We start from the raw sequence: 25,007 nt of genomic DNA on the forward strand, positions 1-25,007 counted from the left end.
GTACTGTTGGGTGTCAGGAAAAAATGTATGGAGTAAAAAGTACGTTATTTTCTTTCGGAATGTAGTGAAGTAAAAGTTTAAAGAATACAGTTACCACAAAAAACTACTTTTAGTTATTTTTACTTCAGTAGTTTACACCCCTGCCACAATCCAGTATGAGTTTGGATAAGATTGACTAATGCAGAATTACGCAATAAATATATTCTTATATAAACCAAGTATTCAGTCCAAAGAGTGAGACAAGTCAAAGGTCATGCATGATTCAGTCAGTAAAGACAGCATTTGTTTGACTTGTCCACAAACACCAACTGTCACCTACATGTACGAGAGAGAGAGAGAGAGAGAGAGAGAGAGATACTTTGCACTAGTTGCTTTTCAAAATAGACAATTTCACATCATTGTATTTTCTGGTGACTTGTGGAGTAAAGTATTATGAGATTACGATGGCATTATGCAATTCATGATTTTCATGAAGAAATTCTACTGCATAATTAGTCAATTCGTACAACAAAATAAGATATCGCCCAAACCAAACCCCCTCCCAAACAAATATGTCTCCACTATGCTGTGCCGTATTCTGCTGCCTTGCCTTCTGAAGGAGCACTTGTCCCAGTGTGACAGACCCAGTAAGGTTGGAGCAGGAGACAGGCTGGGCAGGAATGCTTAGCAGGGGTTTAAGCTGTTGGGTTACATCTGTATCAGATGCCTGATGGTGTGTGAGCCCGTGGGGTGGGCTGGTCCGGAGCAGGACAGGTCTCCCTCTCGGTCTCTGTGGCGACGCCTAATGCTAGCTCGTCCAGCACAGACAGCAGGAACCGGCTTGACACATGACCAGCTGCGACGCCTCGCGGTCAAAGGTCGGTGCAGATTTCAGCAAATCTGGGCAGGCACGGCATCAGCTTAAACTCAGGGGGAGAGATTGGCCTCTAACCTTAACCCGATAAGATCCTTGAAGTCCTTACCCTGACCTAGACTTGACTCTTTCATCTGCGATGTTAGCTATACTAATTACTGGCTGATAGCGACTTGGTGCCAAATGCAATTCACTTCCACCTCTCCCGATGAGCTACAACAGTCGTTGCCAACCTTGCTTAGAAATCAAGATGAGTTTTAAACAAACTCTGCCATGCACGCAGCTCATGCTTTAACTATCAGTAATTGACTTGGTGTGTCGTGTTTTGTTATTTTAATTGTATTAATTTATTTCTATGTAACCTTTATTTAACTAGGCGAGTCAGTTAAGAACAAATTCTTATTTACAATGATGTCCTACCAAACCCGGACGACGCTGGGCCAATTGTGCGCTGCCCTACGGGACTCCCAATCACGGTCGGTTGTGATTCAGCCTGGAATCGAACCAGGGTCTGTAGTAAAGCCTCTAGCGCTGAGCTGCGTTGCCTTAGACCGCTACACCACATGCCTTATCTGGCATGTTAGGGGAGGAACAGAGAGTGGCGTATGCTACGTTTAAAAGCACAGCTAAAGCCAAATAAAGGAAGATTAAAATGGCGCCATGGATTCGGGAATTTTGGTTTCCAAGATAACTCCCCTTTCCCGGGCACAACTGAGACAAATGGTCTCCATAGCAGCCGGGGGTCCTGTTAATATCGGGGAGGGGCCTAGGCCTAGGGTCAGGTGAGAGGAAGGTTGCCATCCGAGTCAGAAGACTGCAGCCCAAATCTTCCCTTCCCTCCCCTCTTCTCCCTCCACTGTAAATCTCTGGTACCTGATACACATGTCCACTACTTGGCCTAAGGCCCTCGCCCCTGGCCCAGCCCCACACATCTCATAAGGGATGTGAGAGAGAGACAGCTCTGTGTGTGTGTGTGTGTGTGTGTGTGTGTGTGTGTGTGTGTGTGTGTGTGTGTGTGTGTGTGTGTGTGTGTGTGTGTGTGTGTGTGTGTGTTTGAGTGCGAGTGTGTGTGTGTGTTTGAGTGCGTGCGTGCGTGCGTGTGTGTGTGTGTGTGTGTGTGTGTGTGGACAGCCGCCTGTGCGTGTTGATTAGATAGGAGGTGAGCCCATGGCAGGACAGGCGTGGTTTTCCGCTGGCTCAGTAGTTTGTAACGAGGGGGGCAGGCAGTGGGTCAGCCAGATCAGACCAGTGGGAGTGGAGCATTCCTCACAGCTGGGACAGACAGGCACACCAGGACTCTCACTTCTCAACACTATGACAGGCCCCTGGGACAAACAAGGGCACACTTTGGAGAGATAGAAGGGGGAAAGAGATTTCCCACATACCTTCCTTCTGCTTGTAGGAAGTACTATGCAGATCCCCATGGCCATTAGAACTTGGATGAAGTTTCAACGTTTATTCGCCACATGCACAGGATACAAACAATACAGTCAAATTCTTAACTTGATAGATCTTTCAAAAAACGTAGTTATAGTAATATTAATAATAACATCGATAACAATAGAAATTAGAATAAAACACACAAGAAGTACGATAACATTTTTCACAATTCCTGACATTTATTTCCAGTAAAAATTCCCTGTCTTAAGTCAGTTAGGATCACCCCTTTATTTTAAGAATGTGATATGTCAGATTAATAGTGGAGAGAATGATTTATTTCAGCTTTTATTGCTTTCATCACATTCCCAGTGGGTCAGAAGTTTACATAAACTCAATTAGTATTTGGCAGCATTGCCTTTAAATTGTTTAACTTGGGTAAAATGTTTTGGGTAGCCTTCCACAAGCTTCCCACAATTCATTTTGGCCCATTCCTCCTGTCAGAGCTGGTGTAACTGAGTCAGGTTTGTAGGCCTCCTTGCTCGCACACACTTTTTCTATAGGATTGAGGTCAGGGCTTTGTGATGGCCACTCCAATACCTTAAGGACTTTGCTGTCCTTAAGCCATTTTGCCATAACTTTGGAAGTATGCTTGGGGTCATTGTCCATTTGGAAGACCCATTTGGGACCAAGCTTTAACTTCCTGACAGATGTCGTCAAATGTTGCTTCAATATATCCACGTAATTTTCCTCCTCATGATGCCATCTATTTTGTGAAGTGCACCAGTCCCTCCTGCAGCAAAGCACCCGCACAACATGATGCTGCCACCCCCGAGCTTCACGGTTGGGATGGTGTTCTCCGTTTTGCAAGCCTTCCCCTTTTTCCTCCAAACATAACGATGCTCATTATGGCCAAACAGTTCTATTTTTGTTTCATCAGACCACAGGACATTTCTCAAAAAAGTACAATCTTTGTCCCCATGTGCAGTTGCAAACTGTAGTCTGAGTTTTTTATGGCGATTTTGGAGCAGTGGCTTCTTCCTTGAAGAGCAGACTTTCAGGTTATTTCGATATAGGACTCGTTTTACTGGGCATATAGATACTTTTGTACCTTTTTCCTCCAGCACCTGCACAAGATCCTTTGCTGTAGTTCTGGGATTGATTTGCACTTTTCACACCAAAGTACGTTCATCTCTAGCAGACAGAACATGTCTCCTTCCTGAGTGGTATGACGGCTGTGTGGTCCCATGGTGTTTATACTTGCGTACTATTGTCTGTACAGATGAACGTGGTACCTTCAGGCGTTTGGAAATTGCTCCCAAGGATGAACCAGACTTGGGGGGGGGGTCTACAATTTTTTCGGAGGTCTTCGCTGATTTCTTTTGATTTTCCCATGATGTCAAGCAAAGAGGCACTGAGTTTGAAGGTAGGCCTTGAAATACATCCACAGGTACACCTCCAATAGACTCAAATGGTGTCAATTAGCCTATCAGAAGCTTCTAAAGCTATGACATAATTTTCTGGAATTTTCCAAGCTGTTTAAAAGCACAGTCAACTTAGTGTATGTAAACTTCTGACCCACTGGAATTGTGATACAGTGAATTATAAGTGAAATAATCTGTCTGTAAACAATTGTGTCATGCACAAAGTACATGTCCTAACCGACTTGCCAAAACTATAGTTAACAAGATCAATTTGTAAGTCGCTCTGGATAAGAGCGTCTGCTAAATGACTTAAATGTAAATGTAAATGTAAGATCAATTTGTAAGTCGCTCTGGATAAGAGCGTCTGCTAAATGACTTAAATGTAAATGTAAATGTAAGAAATTGAAGAGTGGTTGAAAAACAAGTTTTAATGACTCCAACCTAAGTGTATGTAAGCTTCCGACTTCAACTGTACATGTAACCAGGGCTGAAAAGTGACTGGTATCAGCAATATATTAATACTTATGGAAATATACTAATGGTAATATACACCAAGTATACAAAACATTATTTCCATGACATAGACTGACCAGGTGAAAGGTATGCTCCCTTACTGATGTCACCTGTTAAATCCACTTCAATCAGTGTAGATGAAGGGGAGGAGACAGGTTTAAAGAAGGATTTTTAAGCCTTCAGACAATTGAGACATGGATTGTGTATCTGTGCCATTCAGAGGGTGAATGGGCAAGACACAGAATGTAAGTACTTTAGAGCAGGGTATGGTAGTAGGTACCAGGTGCACCGTTTTGTGTCAAGAACTGCAACGCTGCTGGGTTTTTCACTCTCAACAGTTTCCCGTGTGTATCACGAAAGGTCCACCACCCCAAAGGTAATCCAGCAAACTTGACAACTGTGGGAAGCATTGAAGTCAACATGGGCCAGCATCCCTGCAGAATGCTTGACACTTTGTAGTGTCCATGCCCTGACGAATTGAGGCTGTTCTGAGGGCAAAAGAGGATGCAACTCAATATTAGGAAGGTGTTCTTAATGTTTTGTCCACTCATTGTATAGTGAACAAACATAAAAACGCTCATGCAACAATTTTCAAAGACTGATTTACAGATCATAGAAGGAAACCAGTCAATTTAAATAAATTCATTTTGGATTTGACATGACTGGTCAGGGGCACAGTTATTGGTGGGCCTGGAAGGGCATATGCCCACTCACTGGGGAGCAAGGCCCAGCTAATCAGAAATAAGTTTTTACCCACAAAAGGGTTTTATTACAGACAGAAATACTCCTCAGAATCCCCTCCTCCTCCTCAGACAACAATCCCGCAGGTGTGGAAGTCCTGGGCTGGCGTGATTACACGTGGTCTGCGGTTGTGAGGCTGGTTGGACTACTTCCAAATTCTCTAAAACTACATTGGAGGTGGCTTATGGTAGAGAAATGAACACTAATACTCTGGCTAGAGCTCTGGTGGATACTCCTGCAGTCAGCATGCCAATTTCACCCTCCTTAAAAACTTGAGACATCTGTGGCATTGTGTTGAGTGACAAAACTGCACATTTCAGAGAGTTATTCTATTGTCCCCAGCACAAGGTGCACCTCTGTATTGATCATGCTGTTTAACCAGCTCCTTGATATGCCACACCTGTCAGGTGGATGGATTATCTGGGAGAAGGAGAAATGCTCACTAACAGGGAGGTAAGCAAATTTATGCACAACATTTGAGCAAAATAAGCTTTTATTTTGTTGTATATACACAACTATACACACAGTTAAATGAAAGTTTTGCATGTTAAATAGCCTGTCGTTCAATCTTCCTACTAGAGGTGGTTCAGCCTTGCTACACAGCTAACCGGGAGTCATGGTTTCAACCAGCAACAGTAGAGAGTAGACTGGGAAGTGGAATAGTAATCAACTTACCAAACATGATTACGACTAGGCTGCTTTGCTCACTTTTTTAAATTCTTCAAACAGATCCATAATAGTAATTTAGGAGGGGGGGGGTGCAGTGCAAGTCAATATTAGGACGGTGTTCATAATGTTTTGTATGCTCAGTGTAGATATGTAAACAGGAGTCATAGTGACCAGTAGCAGGATACATAGATAGATACTAATGGTAATGGCAATCAATAATCAATGACCAGCAGCTTAATGGTAGTCATGAATCTAATCAATAATAATTTAGCAGCAGCATAGGTGTGAGGGAGTGTGCAGGTGTGGGTGTGTTGCATCAGTAACAAGTGTGAGAGTAAGAGTGACAGTATTAAGCCTAAAGTTCTTTATTAAATCATGAGTTCAAAATAAACAAACAGGCGGATCCAGGACATTGGGGTTAATGGGTATTGGGTATTCATGATGATCTAGGGTTGAGGGTCCAGTACATTGGTGTTAATGGTATTAATGATGATCTAGGGTTGAGGGTCCAGGACCTTTGTGTTAATGGTATTAATGATGATCTAGGGTTGAGGGTCCAGGACATTGGTGTTAATGGTATTAATGATGATCTAGGGTTGAGGGTCCAGGACATTGGTGTTAATGGTATTAATGATGATCTAGGGTTGAGGGTCCAGGACCTTTGTGTTAATGGTATTAATGATGATCTAGGGTTGAGGGTCCAGGACATTGGTGTTAATGGTATTAATGATGATCTAGGGTTGAGGGTCCAGGACATTGGTGTTAATGGTATTAATGATGATCTAGGGTTGAGGGTCCAGGACCTTTGTGTTAATGGTATTAATGATGATCTAGGGTTGAGGGTCCAGGACATTGGTGTTAATGGTATTAATGATGATCTAGGGTTGAGGGTCCAGGACCTTTGTGTTAATGGTATTAATGATGATCTAGGGTTGAGGGTCCAGGACATTGGTGTTAATGGTATTAATGATGATCTAGGGTTGAGGGTCCAGGACCTTTGTGTTAATGGTATTAATGATGATCTAGGGTTGAGGGTCCAGGACCTTTGTGTTAATGGTATTAATGATGATCTAGGGTTGAGGGTCCAGGACATTGGTGTTAATGATGACCTGGGGTGAGGGTCCAGGATATTGGTGTTAATTACGATCTGGGGTGAGGGTCCAGGATATTGGTGTTTATGATGATCTGGGGTGAGGGTCCAGGATATTGGTGTTATGATGATCTGGGGAGAGGGTCCAGGACATTGGTTTTAATAAAGATCTGGAGAGAGGGTCCAGGACATTGGTTTTAATAAAGATCTGGGGTGAGGGTCCAGGACATTGGTTTTAATAAAGATCTGGGGAGAGGGTCCTGGACATTGGTTTTAATAAAGATCTGGGGAGAGGGTCCAGGACATTGGTTTTAATAAAGATCTGGGGTGAGGGTCCAGGACATTGGTTTTAATAAAGATCTGGGGTGAGGGTCCAGGACATTGGTTTTAATAAAGATCTGGGGTGAGGGTCCAGGACATTGGTGTTTATGATGATCTGGGGTTGAGGGTCCAGGACATTGGTGTTTATGATGATCTGGGGTTGAGGGTCCAGGACATTGGTGTTTATGATGATCTGGGGTTGAGGGTCCAGGACATTGGTGTTAATTACGATCTGGGTTGAGGGTCCAGGACCTTTGTGTTAATGGTATTAATGATGATCTTGCGTTGAGGGTCCAGGACATTAGTGTTAATGGTATTAATGATGATCTAGGGTTGAGGGTCCAGGACATTGGTGTTAATGATGACCTGGGGTTGAGGGTCCAGAACCTTTGTGTTAATGGTTTTAATGAGGACCTGGGATTGAGTGTCCAGGACATTGGTGTTAATTACGATCTGGGGTTGAGGGTCCAGGACATTGGTGTTAACAGTGTTAATTACGATCTGGGGTGAGGGTCCAGGATATTGGTGTTAATGATGATCTGGGGGTAAGGGTCCAGGACATTGGTGTTAATGATTTTAATAAAGATCTGGGGTGAGGGTCCAGGATATTGGTGTTTATGATGATCTGGGGTGAGGGTCCAGGACATTGGTGTTTATGATGATCTGGGGGCGAGGGTCCAGGACATTGGTGTTAATTACGATCTGGGGTGAGGGTCCAGGACATTGGTGTTTATGATGATCTGGGGGTAAGGGTCCAGGACATTGGTGTTAACAGTGTTAATTACGATCTGGGGTGAGGGTCCAGGATATTGGTGTTAATGATGATCTGGGGGTAAGGGTCCAGGACATTGGTGTTAATGATTTTAATAAAGATCTGGGGTGAGGGTCCAGGACATTGGTTTTAATAAAGATCTGGGGACAGGGTCCTGGACATTGGTTTTAATAAAGATCTGGGGAGAGGGTCCTGGACATTGGTTTTAATAAAGATCTGGGGAGAGGGTCCAGGACATTGGTGTTAATGATTTTAATAAAGATCTGGGTTGAGGGTCCAGGACATTGGTTTTAATAAAGATCTGGGGAGAGGGTCCAGGACATTGGTTTTAATAAAGATCTGGGGTTGAGGGTCCAGGACATTGGTTTTAATAAAGATCTGGGGTTGAGGGTCCAGGACATTGGTTTTAATAAAGATCTGGGGTGAGGGTCCAGGATATTGGTGTTTATGATGATCTGGGGAGAGGGTCCAGGACATTGGTTTTAATAAAGATCTGGGGAGAGGGTCCAGGACATTGGTTTTAATAAAGATCTGGGGAGAGGGTCCAGGACATTGGTTTTAATAAAGATCTGGGGAGAGGGTCCAGGACATTGGTTTTAATAAAGATCTGGGGAGAGGGTCCAGGACATTGGTTTTAATAAAGATCTGGGGTGAGGGTCCAGGACATTGGTTTTAATACAGATCTGGGGAGAGGGTCCAGGACATTGGTTTTAATAAAGATCTGGGGTTGAGGGTCCAGGACATTGGTGTTAATTACGATCTGGGATGAGGGTCCAGGGCATTGGTTTTAATAAAGATCTGGGGAGAGGGTCCTGGACATTGGTTTTAATAAAGATCTGAGGAGAGGGTCCTGGACATTGGTTTTAATAAAGATCTGGGGTGAGGGCATTAGTGTCAATGACGGCCTGTGGGTGGGTGATGGGGGGGGTACCTGGTGTGGTACCTGTCCTGATTCCTCAGTATGTGGGGTAATACCAGGGATGCCCATGTGGAGGCAAGATGACTGCCGAGGGCCGTGCCGAGAGAGCGAGGAGGAGAGGGAGGAGGAGAGGAAGAGAGCGAGGAGGAGAGGAAGAGAGGGAGGAGGAGAGTAAGGAGGAGAGGAAGAGAGCGAGGAGGAGAGGAAGAGAGGGAGGAGGAGAGGAAGAGAGCGAGGAGGAGAGGAAGAGAGCGAGGAGGAGAGGAAGAGAGCGAGGAGGAGAGGGAGGAGGAGAGGAAGAGAGCGAGGAGGAGAGGAAGAGAGCGAGGAGGAGAGGAAGAGAGGGAGGAGGAGAGGAAGAGAGGGAGGAGGAGAGGAAGAGAGCGAGGAAGAGAGGGAGGAGGAGAGGAAGAGAGCGAGGAGGAGAGGGAGGAGGAGAGGAAGAGAGCGAGGAGGAGAGGAGGAGAGGGAGGAGGAGAGGAAGAGAGCGAGGAGGAGAGGAAGAGAGGGAGGAGAGGAAGAGAGCGAGGAGGAGAGGAAGAGAGCGAGGAGGAGAGGGAGGAGGAGAGGAAGAGAGAGGAGGAGAGGAAGAGAGGGAGGAGGAGAGGAAGAGAGGGAGGAGGAGAGGAAGAGAGGGAGGAGGAGAGGGAGGAGGAGAGGAAGAGAGGGAGGAGGAGAGGAAGAGAGGGAGGAGGAGAGGGAGGAGGAGAGGGAGGAGGAGAGGAAGAGAGCGAGGAGGAGAGGAAGAGAGGGAGGAGAAGAGGAAGAGAGGAAGCGGATTAGAAGTCATAGCATCACTGAGGGATCAGTGCAGCCTATCTCATTACTCCAAGGCACAATGAGCACAGCACTCTCAAAGCAGTTTAGAATGACACCTTTCCAGGCCACAAACAAGCCCTGCGCTTATTACCCACCTCTTTGGTGCTTTAGCTGGAGGAAACCCTCCTCTAATTGCGATATTTCCCTAATACTCGAGCACGCTGGTATAACGGGCTGTTTGTCCCCCTTCCTGGAGATGGGTCTTAATAAAGTTTTTATCTGTCAAAGGTAGTGTACGCTGGATGGTCCAAGGTCACCGCTGCACCCTCACACAACTCTGCCGCACAAATCTCTGTCAACGTTGTTTACATAATTATAGAAATAAGTAAGAAAAATTCAGACAAAAATATTGTAATTTCAGGCTGATTACGACTCAAGGACCTTCAAGGAGGCTTTTTCCCCCTAATCATCTCCCTGCAATTATGTACATTCCTAATATATTCTCAGAGCTTGTTGTGTTTGTTCTCTTTTTATTTCCTTACAATCACATTAAATGTGCATTTCATTATAACCTAATTGTGAAAAAGAAAACAAAGGAGAAAGGGGGAAGACTGCCACAACATATCAAAATATGTGTTTTAACTAAACAGGAAAAGGTAAACGCTATCAGCAAAAATAACACAACGCAAACAAAACGCTGACACAACACAGTCTTTAATGCATTGATTAGTGATCTCTGGGTGTTTTGTCCTGGTGCGTCTCTGCTCTGCTTTCACTGTAATTATCCAGCCTCCAGCAGACAGTCTGTCGAGTCGAGCCAGGCCTCTGTGCAAACAGCCTCTCCTCTCATCTCCCCCAGCCTTATCAAACCCTGTCACACTAAAGGGGCCCCATTAGCAGCTAAACCCAACGAATTGGCTTCGTGAACAAACGTATAAGCTGCGCGTCATGACACAAATGACAGAGAAGGGGAACAAGGCAATGAAAGAAAAAGGGGAATCGAGGATGATATAAACCAAGGAGTTTCTCCCGTGAAAGAGAGGACAAAGCGTGGCCTGTGGAGAGGGAGTCCATGGTGACAGTGCTGCTGTTTACCATGGCAGAGACCCTGACAGGAAAGGGAAAGAGACACTAAATGTGTGTTCATCAGACCCCCCCCCATAGAGAACCAGTCACTCACAGAGAATGGGGCTAACCAAGGCTAAAATGGGCTAACGAGAGCTAACCGTACCATATCCAGCAACACCCAACACAGGGGCAGATATCTCGCTAGAAACCCATGTCACAGAAGACCATTAATGGGTGAAGAAGCCCTCACACCCCCTGGTTCATCCTCCTCCCCCATTTAGAGTGATGTGAGGAGACGCTGATGCTATCGGTAATGGGACGGCATCAATGTCTGAAGGCATTAGTGGGAGCTGGCGCTGATCACACGGTTGGTTGGGTAAACAGAGTAAACAATCGGCTTGCCCGCCTTCCAAAGATTAACCCTCTGCAGGCCAACACAGATGCACACACACTGCTCACACGGTTGTCTATTTATAACCCCCTTTAACGTGAGAGGTACTGAGGACCTCACGGGACCTCACGACCACGCGTCACCCATCCTGCTGTCCAAGCTCACATCCATCCACTTGTTGCGAGTGACCAGCAGCGTATCTCAAGTAGTGCAGACGTGGAACCGTCCGTTTCAGTCAGTACGTCAACAACTACACCATGGCCACCAAACGAAGAGACAAGGAGGTTAACTTCTTGCGACTAGATGGCGCTATTAACATTTTTGGATGAAAAACGTTCCCGTTTTAAACAAGATATTTTGTCACAAAAAGATGCTCGACTATGCATATAATTGACAGCTTTGGAAAGAAAACACTCTGACGTTTCCAAAACTGCAAAGATATTGTCTGTGAGTGCCACAGAACTAATGTTACAGGCGAAACCCAGATAAAAATCCAACCAGGAAGTGCCGCATTTTTTGAAACCGCCAATGACTCCTTATATGGCTGTGAATGAGCTACGAATGAGCTTACGTTTTCCACGTATTCCCCAAGGTGTCTACAGCATTGTGACGTCTTTTTAGGCATTTCCATTGACGAATGGCCGTAAGGGACCATATATAGCATGTGGTCACATGGTGTCTCCCGCAGAAAATCTTGCGTAAAATACTGAGGTAGCCATTTTCCCAATCGCTTCTTATGAGAAACCAATTGCCTTGACGGATATATTATCGAATATATATGTTAAAAACACCACGAGGATGGATCCTAAACAACGTTTGCCGTGTTTCTGTCGATATTATGGAGCAAATTTTGAAAAAAGTTTGGAGTTATAGTTGTAGCATTTTCCGGTCGATTTCTCAGCCAAGCATGATGAAGAAACGGGAGCTATTTCGCCTACAAAAATAATATTTTTGGAAAAAAGGAACATTTGCTATCTAACTGGGAGTCTCCTGAGTGAAAGCATCTGAAGTTCTTCAAAGGTAAATTATTTAATTTGGTTGCTTTTCTTATTTTCGTGAAAATGTTGCCTGCTGCCAGCACAGCCTAGCATAGCATTATGCCATGATAAAGTTACACAAATGCTTGTCTAGCGTTGGCTGTAACGCATATTTTGAAAATCTGAGATGACAGTGTTGTTAACAAAAGACTAAGCTTGTGTTTGAATATATTTATTTCATTTCATTTGCGATTTTCATGAATAGGAAAAGTTTCTAGGGGTATTTATGTCCGCTGCGTTATGCTAATGCATTTGAGGCTATGATTATGCTCCCGGATACGGGATTGCTCGTCGCAAGAGGTTAAAGACAGATTAAACACCGTAACACAACATTCCATCGACCCCCCTAATCACGTGCGCGCAATTTAAGTTGTGCGACACCTCTAGGGTAAAGGCGTGAGGCTAAAGCCCATCTACTCTACGGGATGTGCTACGGGCCAATAAGATCCATGTCGCCAGGCACTAATCCCCTTTTGACCTGTAAGCGCCTCGGCCGGGCGGTGACGTGAGATGTCATGCAGGCGTGACTAAGTCGCCTGCTAAATGGCACATACCGTTATACAATCTCAGATGAGGGACAAGGACGTCCACATGGAGAGTTAAGAGGCTTGACCTGGCAGCCCATGACGGGCAGAGGGAAACCTGACCATGGTGCATACTGTACGTGTGCTGTGCTCACCCTTTTGACCTGCATGGTGGGCTCAACTAGGGGGGCTAGAGTTCAACCAGGGGACAATTTACACCCGGACACATGCCTTACTGCATACCGTGCTGTTTCCATACAGTGAAACATTTGAGAAGACAGCAGGAACACATCCACACCGACAACACCTATAGCTTTGGCAAGACGAAAGCAGCGTAGATTCCGAGTAAGAGAGTCGATTGCATTCTGTTTGCCTGTAGCAAAGCCCCCACGTCCAAATACCCGTAAATAAAGCAGCAGGAGGTATGGAGGGGAAATGACGAACAAATAAAAAGGAGGGGGTTGCCTTGGAGATTGAAGCACTGGGATTGGCTGAGGGACTTGGGTAGCAGAAGGACAAATGGACAAATCTCAGAAGCTAATAACAGCGAGTACGGCACAGCCCTCATGGGCAAATCTGGCACTAAGATGATAATGAGATTAGAAAATCCACTATATTGCAGCAAATTGTATAAGTGTTTCATTGAACCTGGTTGAACCTTCATTTATGCACAGCTCGGGCTCTTTCTCTTGTTCTCCCCTTTCCTTGAGATGATGGGCGGCGTGTGTGAGGAGGGAAGACGGCGGAAAAGAACGAAAGCGCTCCTGGGTACAGTTTACCTAGTGCAAGGGTGAACCAGGGAGCCAATACCATACACGTGGCTTCCTTAACATGTTACATCTGCTTAGCATTCATATGAAGCTATCATTACTCTGCTACTGCTTCTGCCAGCTCTAAATATCTCATCACTACCCAGTCCATGCGCACACAGGCTACACTCACACATGCATAAATAACATAGAAATAGACCAACAATGTCAGATCTATGCAAGGACTATAATCAACCTCTAATGACCACATATGAAACAGATGTGAAAGGAGATCGCATCTTGGGAGAACTTGGGTTTCGTGTCTGCTATCACGTAGTTATCTTCCAATATCGGTGTCCAGTAAATGACAAAAGCACGAAAGTGAAATGTAATATCAGAATAGAACATAGAAATATCTGTCCAACCTGGTTAGAATATCTAGAAAGAAAAAAGCTTTTCAAAAGGCTTCACACATGCATTCACCCAATACTCACCACACTTCCTAACCAATATTCACACTACTATAATAATCATATTTTATGCATGCCATGGTGTATGTGCCATGGGTGTCCCCTGTGGGCATCAAAGCCACAATACCCCTGGCATTGCAAGCATCATGCTCCACCAACTGATCCACACAGGACCACAATACACCCAAAAAGGTGAGTGAGAGCGGAACGCCGGTAGAGTTGACTGGTAACGCTTACACTAATATTGCGTAAAGGTTGCATTTAAATGCATCACCCTCCACTACATCCATACTAAATCCTAACCAACATTCACAAACCAATAGATAGATGAGCTCTGCTACTCTGGGGGAAGAAAAAAAACAACAACAACTTTACCTGACCTTCTGTGTTGCTTAGCAACCAGTTGCCATAACACTCATAATAAATAAATAAAAAATGCCGGAGCGAGATACAGGCAAGGGATGTTATAAGAGAAAGGGCTCGGAGATAAGATGAGACCAACAGCAACACAAAAGACGACATAAAGGCTGGGTGAGGCGGTTTTCAATGTGACACCTGGGAGGGGGGGCTGCTGCAGCGTTTCCACTCTTTTACCAAGTCAGCCTGACCGGCTTATTATCAACTCGACAGAGCCACGAGGGACCACTACTGGACCAGTAGACTCGACTGGTCTCCTCAAGTATTCCACCCAATACTCCCAGCCATGCTACTCTCCATGGAATCACACAGTTGAGCTGCCATTCTCTGCCATGCTGTACACACTTAGAACCACATACTGTGCACACAGTCGATATAGACATACATTCAACATATTGATTTTGGGATGCAACAATGAGCTCGGAATGTTACCATTAAACTACCATTGATGCTGTATTCCTCTCACTGAGGAAACGGACAGACCTCTCTAAGGCCATGGTGGAATCATGTCTATTGACTGGTAGTACTTGGTATCCAACATGTCCTACCTCTGATCTGACTTCAGACACACGTCAGAGAACACCAAGATCAAATTGGACAGACACACACAGTCCTTTCAAAGTGATCAAAGTGACCCGGTCTTTGATAGAAAGCAACCTCCCGTCTATCGTCCCTGCTCCGTTGACAGAGGAGACAGTCTAGTCTTTTGAGGTAGAGAAACAGGGCAGGAGGGAGAGATGAGGAATGGGGTGTCTACCAGAGCGTGGCCACTGACCTGACATTTCAAAACAATCACAAGCAATTGTCTACCAGACAGGTGTGGAGGGTATGACAGTGCTCTTAATCTGTCTGCCATAGGTCCCTCCTAAAGAATTAGCTTCCTCTCAATGTTCCCTTCGGTATCAAGGGGGTTCTTTTTTTATATATTGTCGCCCTAACTTTACGTTCACGGGCCTACGACCCTGTGTCAGCCTATTCATTCAGGGCCAAAAGGAGTTCATACGCAATTGAACACGCAAAATGCTGTGCAAGACCTTTGAGTTGTGTAGTTTTGTATTTTCTGCCGGTATGGAAATTGAGGTTATTCTATTTCTCTCTGCGTCATGACACGATGACTCTTTAACCTGCCCCCCCCATCACAATGTCTCCAAAACAGGCGTCAAAAGAATCCATACAGTACAAAAATGATTGAATACCGCAGTGTTGAGAAGGGCTTGCAAGTTAAGCACTTCACAGTACTTGTGCATGTGAGAAATGAAACTCGAACAAAAGGGAAACAAAGAGAATGACTAAGTAAGATCTCCTGTACAGCTCCAACTGTCTTTACCGAAGCTCTTCCCCCTCCACCTCCTCCACACCAGCCTCTCTATTTTTCACTCGGCGCCATAAATATGACCCCGTCAGAGGCACAACAAACTCAGAGACAGAGCAAAAGGGGGGAAGGAAATTATAACTATTTTCCTCTCTCTCCAGCACTCTTGATCCTGTCTGCATGGTGTTATTGGGGTTCATTAGATAAGGCAGCCAAGTGGGTCATGGCCCGCCAGTCTGCTCCGGAGCACACAGATCAAACACTTTAAAGAGGAATAGCAAATGAACGCCATGTTTTCTGATGCTCTACGAGAGAGAGAGAGACACAGAGAGAGAGAGAGAGAGAGAGAGAGACACAGAGAGAGAGAGAGAGAGAGAGAGAGAGACAGAGAGAGAGAGACAGAGAGAGAGAGAGCGAGAGAGAGAGCGAGAGAGCGAGAGAGAGCGAGAGAGAGAGAGAGAGCAGGTAGCCATGCGGTTAAGAGCATTGGACCAGTAACCGAAAGGTCACTGGTTCGAATCCCCGAGCCGACGAGGTGAAATAATGCCCTTGAGCAAGGCACTTAATGCAAATTGCTCCTGTTGCTCCTGTCGCTTTGGATAGGAGCGTCTGCTAAATGACAATGAGAGAAATGGAGAGAGAAAAGGAGAACCCCCCCGCAAAATGACATGAAACTGTATTCCCTCCACCATGGGAGCAAGTGGGAGGGTGGAGTATTTGAGCCTAGTATATGAGAGCAAGAAAAATTCAATACATGACACAAGCAGCACAATGATTTGTGTCAATATGTGTAGTGGTGGCGTGTGTTTATACAGAGGAAGAGGCACATGAAAGGCTGTGCAGAATGTGGAGAGATAAAAGGCTGATGAGGCCTGGGAGGAGATGCTGATTACAGCAGCCAGTCTCTCCCCTGAACATAGACATAGACATCTCATTCATTCCCTCGTTCACGCCTAAGAATCCCTTATATACTCAGCTGCCAGCTCCTGCACTATATTTTTCCAGTCTATTGTAATAATCCACCAGTAGACAGGATCTACCATTCCACAAATAAAAAGTAGCTTCCTCAAACACCATAATATTCCCCCGACACAGTCACCTCTGTCTGTATCTAAAAAATGATTTAAAAAACAGCCATTTTTTATGGTGGTCTCAGAGAGGAGGACACTGCCGGGTCAGCGTTTTCCACAAGCGTGTCAGTTGAAAGAGAGCTTGGCACCAGTAAAATCCAGACGACAGCTAGCCCCGGCGATGAGCCCCGTGATGGGATCAGGATCACGGGTCAGAGTTCACCTCTGGTTCACCAACGTTTACCCTAGCCATTTCCTGCGACGCTAGCTCTAGGCTACGCTAACGTCCGCAAAGACAAACAAGAGAGAAAGACGCCCCTTCCTCTCCCCATTTGATCTTTCGATGAGCCAGCAGACAACCCCCTCCCTAAAAAAAAAAAAAAAAAAAAAAAAAGACAAAACAGAAAGTCAAGCTGAGAAAACAGGAGGTGGTTGAGGAGGCGGACTGCGTTTCCTCTGACAGTTTAACTCAGCAGGTAAACATCCATCAGGTGGACGGACGTGGACCTGTAGGTGGAGTGTGGAGGTGGCGACAAGAAGAGGCGTTTCACGATCAAAAGTAGATGCCGGACCAACGACACTGCAGTTCAGCCTAACCGGCATGTGGGCACGGCCACCGCAACACGCGCAAGCGTACGTATGTACGCACGCACACAGACACACAGCTGACCCACATTGCGCTTCGTTCCACAGACTCACTTTTAGGAAAGATTAGAGCTCAGGTAAAACGGACCAGACTTCGCTCTCATTGCTCTATTTTACACTCTTGGTTCTAGCACTCAATGCAAACATTCTCTTCAAAAAGAAAGATATACAACTCCTTCAGTACATCAAATAGGAGCATCTTCATCTTGATGAACACAATGAGGGTTAATTACGGGCCTGTGTTCAGAACCTTGTAACGGACCAGGACGCGTAATTAAAGTTCAGGTACACATTAACGTACTTTTGTTAGCCATTAATCAGTGTTTACGCTGGGCCTTTGTAATTCATAATCAGGTTCAACAATGAGTAATCGCTAAGGAGTAGGTACATAATAGAGAGGAGGGAGTGCACACTGATCGTTTCCACTCTCCCAACCTCTGTGGGAGAGAGAGGGAGGCAGAAGGGATAGTAGGCCCGTAGGGCGATTCCACGCCAGCGGGAGAGGACAAATATTTTTGCTATCTCAGATTTTTCTGGAAATTCTAACATAGGAATTCCATTGGGAGGAAGAGAGTTCTTTTTTTAAATTACATTTTTTACAATTGTATCTCGAACTGTTTTTTAGAAAATCATGATGAAAGTGGCCATTTGAGACCTACAGTTGAAGTCGGAAGTTTACATACACTTGGTTTGGAGTCATTGAAACGAGTCATATATCGACAGAACCTGAAAGGCCGCTCAGCAAGGAAGAAGCCACTGCTACAAAACTTCCATAAAAAAGCCAGACTATGGTTTACAACTGCACATGGGGACAAAGATTGTACTTTTGGGAGAAATGTCCTCTAGTCTGATGAAACAAAAATAGAACTGTTTGGCCATAATGACCATCATTATGTTTGGAGGAAAAAGGGTGAGGCTTGCAAACCGAAGAACACCATCCCAACCGTGAAGCACGGGGGTGGCAGCATCATGTTGTGGGGGTGCTTTGCTGCAGGAGGGACTGGTGCACTTCACAAAATAGATGGCATCATGAGGAGGAAAATTACGTGGATATATTGAAGCAACATCTAACGACATCTGTCAGGAAGTTAAAGCTTGGTCGCAAATGGGTCTTCCAAATGGACAATGACCCCAAGCATCCTTCCAAAGTTATGGCAAAATGGCTTAAGGACAACAAAGTCAAGGTATTGAAGTGGCCATCACAAAGCCCTGACCTCAACCCTATACAAAATGTGTGGGCAGAACTGAAAAAGTGTGTGTGAGCAAGGAGGCCTACAAACCTGACTCCTCTGTCAGAAGGAATGGGTCAAAAATTCACCGGCTTATTGTGGGAAGCTTGCGAAAGGCTACCCGAAACGTTTGACCCAAGTTCAACAATTTAAAGGCAATGCTACCAAAAACTAATTGAGTATATGTAAACTTCTGACCCACTGGGAATGTGATGAAAGAAATAAAAGCTGAAATAAATCACTACTATTATTCTGACATTTAACATTAAAATAAAGTTGGTGATCCTAACTGACCTAAGACAGGGAATTTTTACTCTGATTAAATGTCAGGAATTGTGAAAAACTGTGTTTAAATCTATTTGGCTAAGGTGTATGTGAACTTCCGACTTCAACTGTACACATGCCTCCTGTAAGACCCTACGATCGGTGAACCGTATGTGATACAGACATCTTGGTGTCATTATAGTCCTTATAGTGCGCACTAACATATGGAGTATGTCTACATTCTGAAATACAAATGGACAAATTCATTTGTTCAACACAGATCATAAGGTTTTCAAACTTGTTTGAAAAGCTTTTCAAACAAGTTCGTACGTGAGAATTACCAGTACTATCTGAGATACTGACAATATTTTACTCCCCCACTGGCGTGGAATTGCCCTATAGCAGACCTGGTGGATTTGGTCGGACTCCTGTGTTTACAATTCTATCGACCCGCTCACACAGGCAGAACCAGACGCACACTCTAAACAGTGAGAAAGTTAGAGGCATAAACCTTTTACTACTTTAATACACAAGTGAATTTGTCCAAACACTTATGACGCCTTCAAACGGGGGGACGAGCTACACAAATCATCTCTAAACGGTAAATGTATGTATGAATGTACTGTCGCCTCATATTAAATATTTGATCTCAAATCCAAAACGCTGGAGTATAGAAAAGTTTTAGCTTCACATTCCAACTAAATACACAGGGAAGTGTATGGCCAGGCAGCAGCCACACACACTTCTCCTAGAGCCGCACAAGTCACCTTGCAGTGCGAGGAGGGGATTCACATTGTCACTGTTGTGTGCCTCTAAGCCTGACTCTCGAGTGGGCCTGCCCATCCCTGCCATTCTTCCTCTCTCTCCTGGCTATCTGCTCTGTGACTGCAGCCCAGCCTTGGTGTGTCAGACCCTGGGAAGGCCCCAGCCACCCCTCCCCAACCCCAGCCATCCTACAAATCCTGCCCCCCCCCCCAGCACAGCACACGGGGAGGCTTTCCAGCAGGAGATTTGTTCCACTTTATCTGCATATTTAGGCAGTGTTCAGCGTGCTCCTAACTGATAAAATTCTGCCAATCTCTCAGGCCGCTGCCAGCGCTGGAGCAGTGACCTTCTAGGGGAAGATTCCTTTGAAAGAGGGAATGAAAATGAAAGAGAGAGGGGTGGGAGAAAAGCTAGCCAGGCGAGCAGGGAAGCAGTCCAGGTTTTATCACGTTAAAAACAATAAACAGAGATGTTAGCGGACACCCCAACCCCACGCTACAAAACTACCCCTCCCTCCCTCCCTCCCTCCATCCCTCCCTCCCTCCATCTCTCTCTCCCTCCATCCTTCCAGCCCATAAGTGGGGCATTGCCATGCTGGTACCAGTGTTGTTTTCACAGATGATTAGCAGTAATAGCCAGACAGGCCTGTCTCCACGTCACCATGTCCATCTGCCAAACACCAACCAGCATGGATAACCCCTACGCTATAACCACTACCGCACAGGGAGAGAGGGAGTGAGATAGCTGGTTGGAGGGAAACTCGTCCCTTCAGTGCCGCCACTGACTCCATCCTCACTGCCGACTGCCACTCAAACCCCACATCTGACAGACAGCCAATGGCATGCTTTGGTTTGCCTTCAGACGTCTTAGTGTACGTCTGATCAGGCGCCATTTTCCATAGCCGTCCAGTAGCCTAAAGCTTGCCGGACTTCAGACGAGTGCAGTTGGCTCTTGGTGTGGTGGGAGTGTGGGTGTGTGTGTGTCTCCGATGTACAAGGACACGGATGAGTGGGAGGGAGGGACAGAAGGATGAATTGAGAAGCGTTCTCCGCAGACAGAGGGTCGTGGTACTTCTGACATCCTTCCCTCAACCTTTGTCACCTCTGGCCGCTCTCTCGTGAGTGGCGGCGCAGTGGTCGGTGCCGCCAAGGACACAAAGACGACCAAATCAACCTTTGACATGAGACCAGAGTCCCGCCTCCAAAGACTTGCTGAGCTGGACGACGAATTCTCGTCCACTTTCTCTCACTATCGCCGACGTCAAAGTCATTCAGGCCAACGGGTCAATCGAATGTGCCTGGGATAAGACGAGCCTGATAACTGGCGCCTATAGCGGCAGAACCTCACGGCGTAACGTTCAGGGTTTGTGACTTACCAAAGAGGAAAACACTTTTGAACAGTGCCTATTTTAAGTCCTTTGAGAACGTAACAGTGGCTGGTACGTAACATTAAAATGTCATAGACTTAGCCAGTGGTAACTCGTGGGATAGACACCGGCTGGAATGCGGTTTTAACCAACTCAGCGTGCAGGATAAAGACCCACCCGTTGTATAGATGAGTATAAACAACCTGACCGGCATATAGGCCGACTATTAATATTGATATATTACATGGCAATTTAGCTAGGGATGCATATGGTATAACATAGAGCAGACTTTTCTTGGAGACGAGACCACCAGTTAGTTCACGGGCCACCCACTGTCCTCTCAACCATGTGTAACCACGTTGTTTTGAACCCGGCAGATCCGATAACGACGGGAGGCATGGCTCCCTGGAAAAACATGCATGTCGACCTATACATTGATCATGACGCCATCCGACAAGTGAGGAGAGGGTAGTCACAATAAGCCCGCATGACCACCGTTAGGGTAGTCGTCGAGTGACATGAAGGTACATGCACACAGACACACTCACTCACACACTCAAATGTTCCATTTAACGTACGGGCAGTTGTCGAGGCCCCGTCACCATGGTCCATCTTTATCATCATGTTCGGGATTACAGATTACAGGCCTAATCCTGAATTAAGGGCAAATTCTCTGGCTGTGACATCATCACTACAAACCATCCACAGAGAGGCCAGAGAGAAATGGAGCAAAACACCACATGAAAAGATTAAAGCGAGAGAGAGAGGGAGAGAGAGAGAGAGAGAGAGATGAAAGGTGTAAGGAGTGTTGAATCCACAGTCACACACGCTACCTGCAGAGACGCGAGGACAGTCTGATAGCATGGGCTCCACCGGTGTGTCCAGGGGCTCGGGGCTTGACACCCAGTTACGGCAGTGCTGTGGGGGAGGGGGGAGACAGGAACAAGCAATTAAACGCCCTGTGACACATTTCTCAGACAGATCTGATATTGTTTGTGGTTGCGGGGGGTTACACGGCACACCAGGTGCACCAGGGGGGTGTCTACGCAGCCTGGTGACCCGTAACCCCTCAAGCTCACCCACAACCCCCCCTCCCCTTAGGGGAGTCCACAGTCTTACACTTAGAGTCTTACCCTGTCTTGACCTTTCCTCAGGTGAAATGCTTTTTACAGTACAGTACATATCAAGCCTACACCACAATGTGCTTGACATACCACTTCAAAAGGAGCGCGTGTGTGTGTGGTGCGCGCAAGTGTGTTGGATGAAACCGTGTGTGGCTTTTGTCCGGTCTCGTTGACGGTGCAGTGTGGTATGCAGAGTTTGATGGGACGCTGGAGGAGCGAGGCAGAGAGGGGGGATGAAGAGGAGGAATGCATGGAGAAGACGTTCCTGAGATAAGATAAAAGTTAAACAGAAGAAACAGAAATGTAAAAGAGATTATGCTGTGTGCAGCTGGCCTCTTTCTGAATCACTGCTTATCTACACTTGTTTACCTTTCGCCCCAGTCCTCCTGACAGCCATTACAGTGCTATGTGTGAGGGGGTGTGTGTGTCTGTGTGTTTGGTGGTGGTAGGGGGGGTCTTCTCCTACAGAGCTCTGCAGCTCGCCCCCACCCCATCCTTGAACTCCGTCTACGGCCACCCCTACCCTCTTCACCCAAACCCAGCGACCTCCCCCTCTCCCAAGGCCCTGCTTCTGCCTGACAGAGAGAGTCTGGCTGGGGCCAATCAGGGAGGACAGCACCTCAACACATCCCTACCCTGTCTGGAGACATGATAGACCCACGGGTCACATCACACCTCCGCTGGCTTGTCGCAAGCCCCCCCCCACACCTGCGTCATCTGGACACTCCCGTGGGTGTAAGAGAGAAAACGAGACAGTGAGCATGTGTGTGAGAGACAGAGTGAGAAAGAAAGAGAACGCGCGTGTGTGTGCTTGAGCACTTCTGCAAGATTGAGACAAATGTGGTGAAGAGGCCACACCGCTCGGTCGGCCCTTACGCTTTCTCTCTGTTGTCCTCGAGGCCCCTTTCAGATTGATATACCACTGTACGCGTCTTCAGCAGCCTACAACACTCTATTTTCAGCTTTTTCCTCCATGACAACAACTTCAGCGACTTTAGGAGAGGATTCACACACACACACACACACACACACACACACACACACACACACACACACACACACACACACACACACACACACACACACACACACACACACACACACACACACACACACACACACACACACACACACACACACAGCCAAGATTATCTCATTTGTGGTGCCGTGAGGTACGGTGGTAGAATCATGTGCGGGGAAGTTATTTTGAACAACTCAATGTAAAATCAACGGAAAGACTGTCAGTTCGAGGAACTTCCGTCACGCACAAGTAGTCCGAATCAATCCACCTTTATTCATGTCTCCGGCGAATTATTAACAAACACACAAATGTACCCGACGAGGAAGTACGGAGAGAAAGGGATGTATTGATGGGGACGTAGCTATAAATGTCAGCACACATCCGCGTTGCAACCTATCAAACAAAACACACCCAAACAAGGGAACGTTAGCAAATCCTCCATGTCGCCGCATTTGGAGTGCTTCTCCTTCCCCTCGTTCCTCCTTCATCCTGTCAATCGAGTGTGGCAGGAGTGAGCAGTATGGGGAGGAGAGAAGAGCTGTGTGTGTGTGTGTGTGTGCCATCTTGGAAAACAGGCGTGCATTGTTGTATTTTTAGATGCCGAGCTTTGCCCTAGTTGTGCTCTTTGGAGGGAGTGCAGGCAGGCAGGCAGACAGTCAGGCAGGCAGGCAGGCAGGCAGGCAGGGCTCCTTGACTGGTACATCAAGTGTCTCATTGTATCTCCCTAATTCATTCCGTCTGGGAGAAGAAGACGTCAGCTGTGCTGCGCTGTGAGCGAGGGGAGCCATTTCAAAGACAGCCCTCCCGCTCCCTGCCAATGGAGGAACAGGGGCCGGCGTTTCAATAGGTTTGCCAAGGCAAACCCCGGCGTTGAGGGAGCAGCGAGAGCAACTGTCAGAGAAAGGCTAACCCGCTGCACGGGATTAGAGGATGGAAGTTGACAAAAGGAAGGCACATCGGGAATCTCTCACAGACATGATTATTCTCATCGCTTCAAGCCGGGGCGCCGATCAATGGCACTGCTGAACTGAGTGAGACGCCACGAACATAAACAGGTCACCCTGGTGCGAGCGTGTGTGTGTGTGTGTGTGTGTGCGTGTGTTTGTGCCCCGCTCCAGGTAGGGTTTGAAAGGGGGAATACGTGTCAAATGAAAGACGATACGCGCCAGAGTCAACGGCAGTCAGTGGCAGATGGAACCAAGCAGGGATACAACAACACTGATTTACATCCTGTAAGTTAATGTGTGAGAGAAATGTGCTCAACTCTCTCTCTGTGTGTGAGTGTGTGTGGCTGTACCGTGTGTGTTTGTATTTTAAAAGGAACGGAGCCGGAAAGAAACACACACACACACACACACACACACACACACACACACACACACACACACACACACACACACACACACACACACACACAAGCTGCAGCGTTTTACCAATGAACTAATTCAGTCCCATCTTCATTATTCATCCGAAACATCTGGATCCCGAGTCCCAGAGTCCCACAATCCCTTTGGGGCCGTGCCGATCGGAAGCCGGTGGCGGCTGGGGCTTAGCGGGATGCTAACAGCGCTCGTAATGGTGCACTATAATGCTTTGAGAGTGTAAACGGCAGACAGGTGTCACGGCAAAAACAGATCCTACCTGTGCGACACTCCTCAGCCTCCCTATCAGGCCTATAATAAAGCCACCTGCTCTGGGCCACAGCCTGCAGTAAAACATGCCTCCCATCTCGCTTACTGACTAGGCCACTTTACCAGCACAAACACGTGTTGCTGCTGTGTGTGTGTGTGTGTGTGTGTGTGTGTGTGTGTGTGTGTCTACCTAACGCTGCTGCTCCAGCATCTAAGACATGGCTAACAGTGCTGAGACCAGTAGCCTACAATACGGCTGGTGGAAGAGCTGACAATACGAAGCCCGTAGGTTCCCCGCCCACCTTAACGCACAAAACACACACAACTGATCCCGGATCAACATGCCGGCGCGTCGCCCACTCTACCACCTTCCAACTCCATAGCCCGTCATGCAGACCGCCACCTCAAAACGTCCCAGACCCCCCATCCCGTCCCTACTCTGACATCACTTTAGTGCCTGTGACCCTCCCTTTCGGTCTTTCCCTT

The 25,007-nt window shown here is 46.6% G+C and overlaps 1 protein-coding gene across 5 annotated transcripts in view; it reads right to left on the minus strand.

Annotated features, from left to right (window-relative positions):
- LOC118357810 (cotranscriptional regulator FAM172A homolog) overlaps nucleotides 1-25,007 on the minus strand; it is a 230,206-nt gene that overhangs the window by 53,084 nt on the left and 152,115 nt on the right. For all 5 annotated transcript variants that reach the window (XM_052478524.1, XM_052478518.1, XM_052478523.1 and 2 more), the window contains one exon: nucleotides 21,579-21,663. In XM_052478524.1, coding sequence (XP_052334484.1) covers nucleotides 21,579-21,663 — 85 coding nt within the window. The remainder of the gene's footprint in view (nucleotides 1-21,578; nucleotides 21,664-25,007) is intronic.

The sequence above is a fragment of the Oncorhynchus keta genome, chromosome 25 (genome assembly GCF_023373465.1).
Source record: "Oncorhynchus keta strain PuntledgeMale-10-30-2019 chromosome 25, Oket_V2, whole genome shotgun sequence".
NCBI lineage: Eukaryota > Metazoa > Chordata > Actinopteri > Salmoniformes > Salmonidae > Oncorhynchus > Oncorhynchus keta.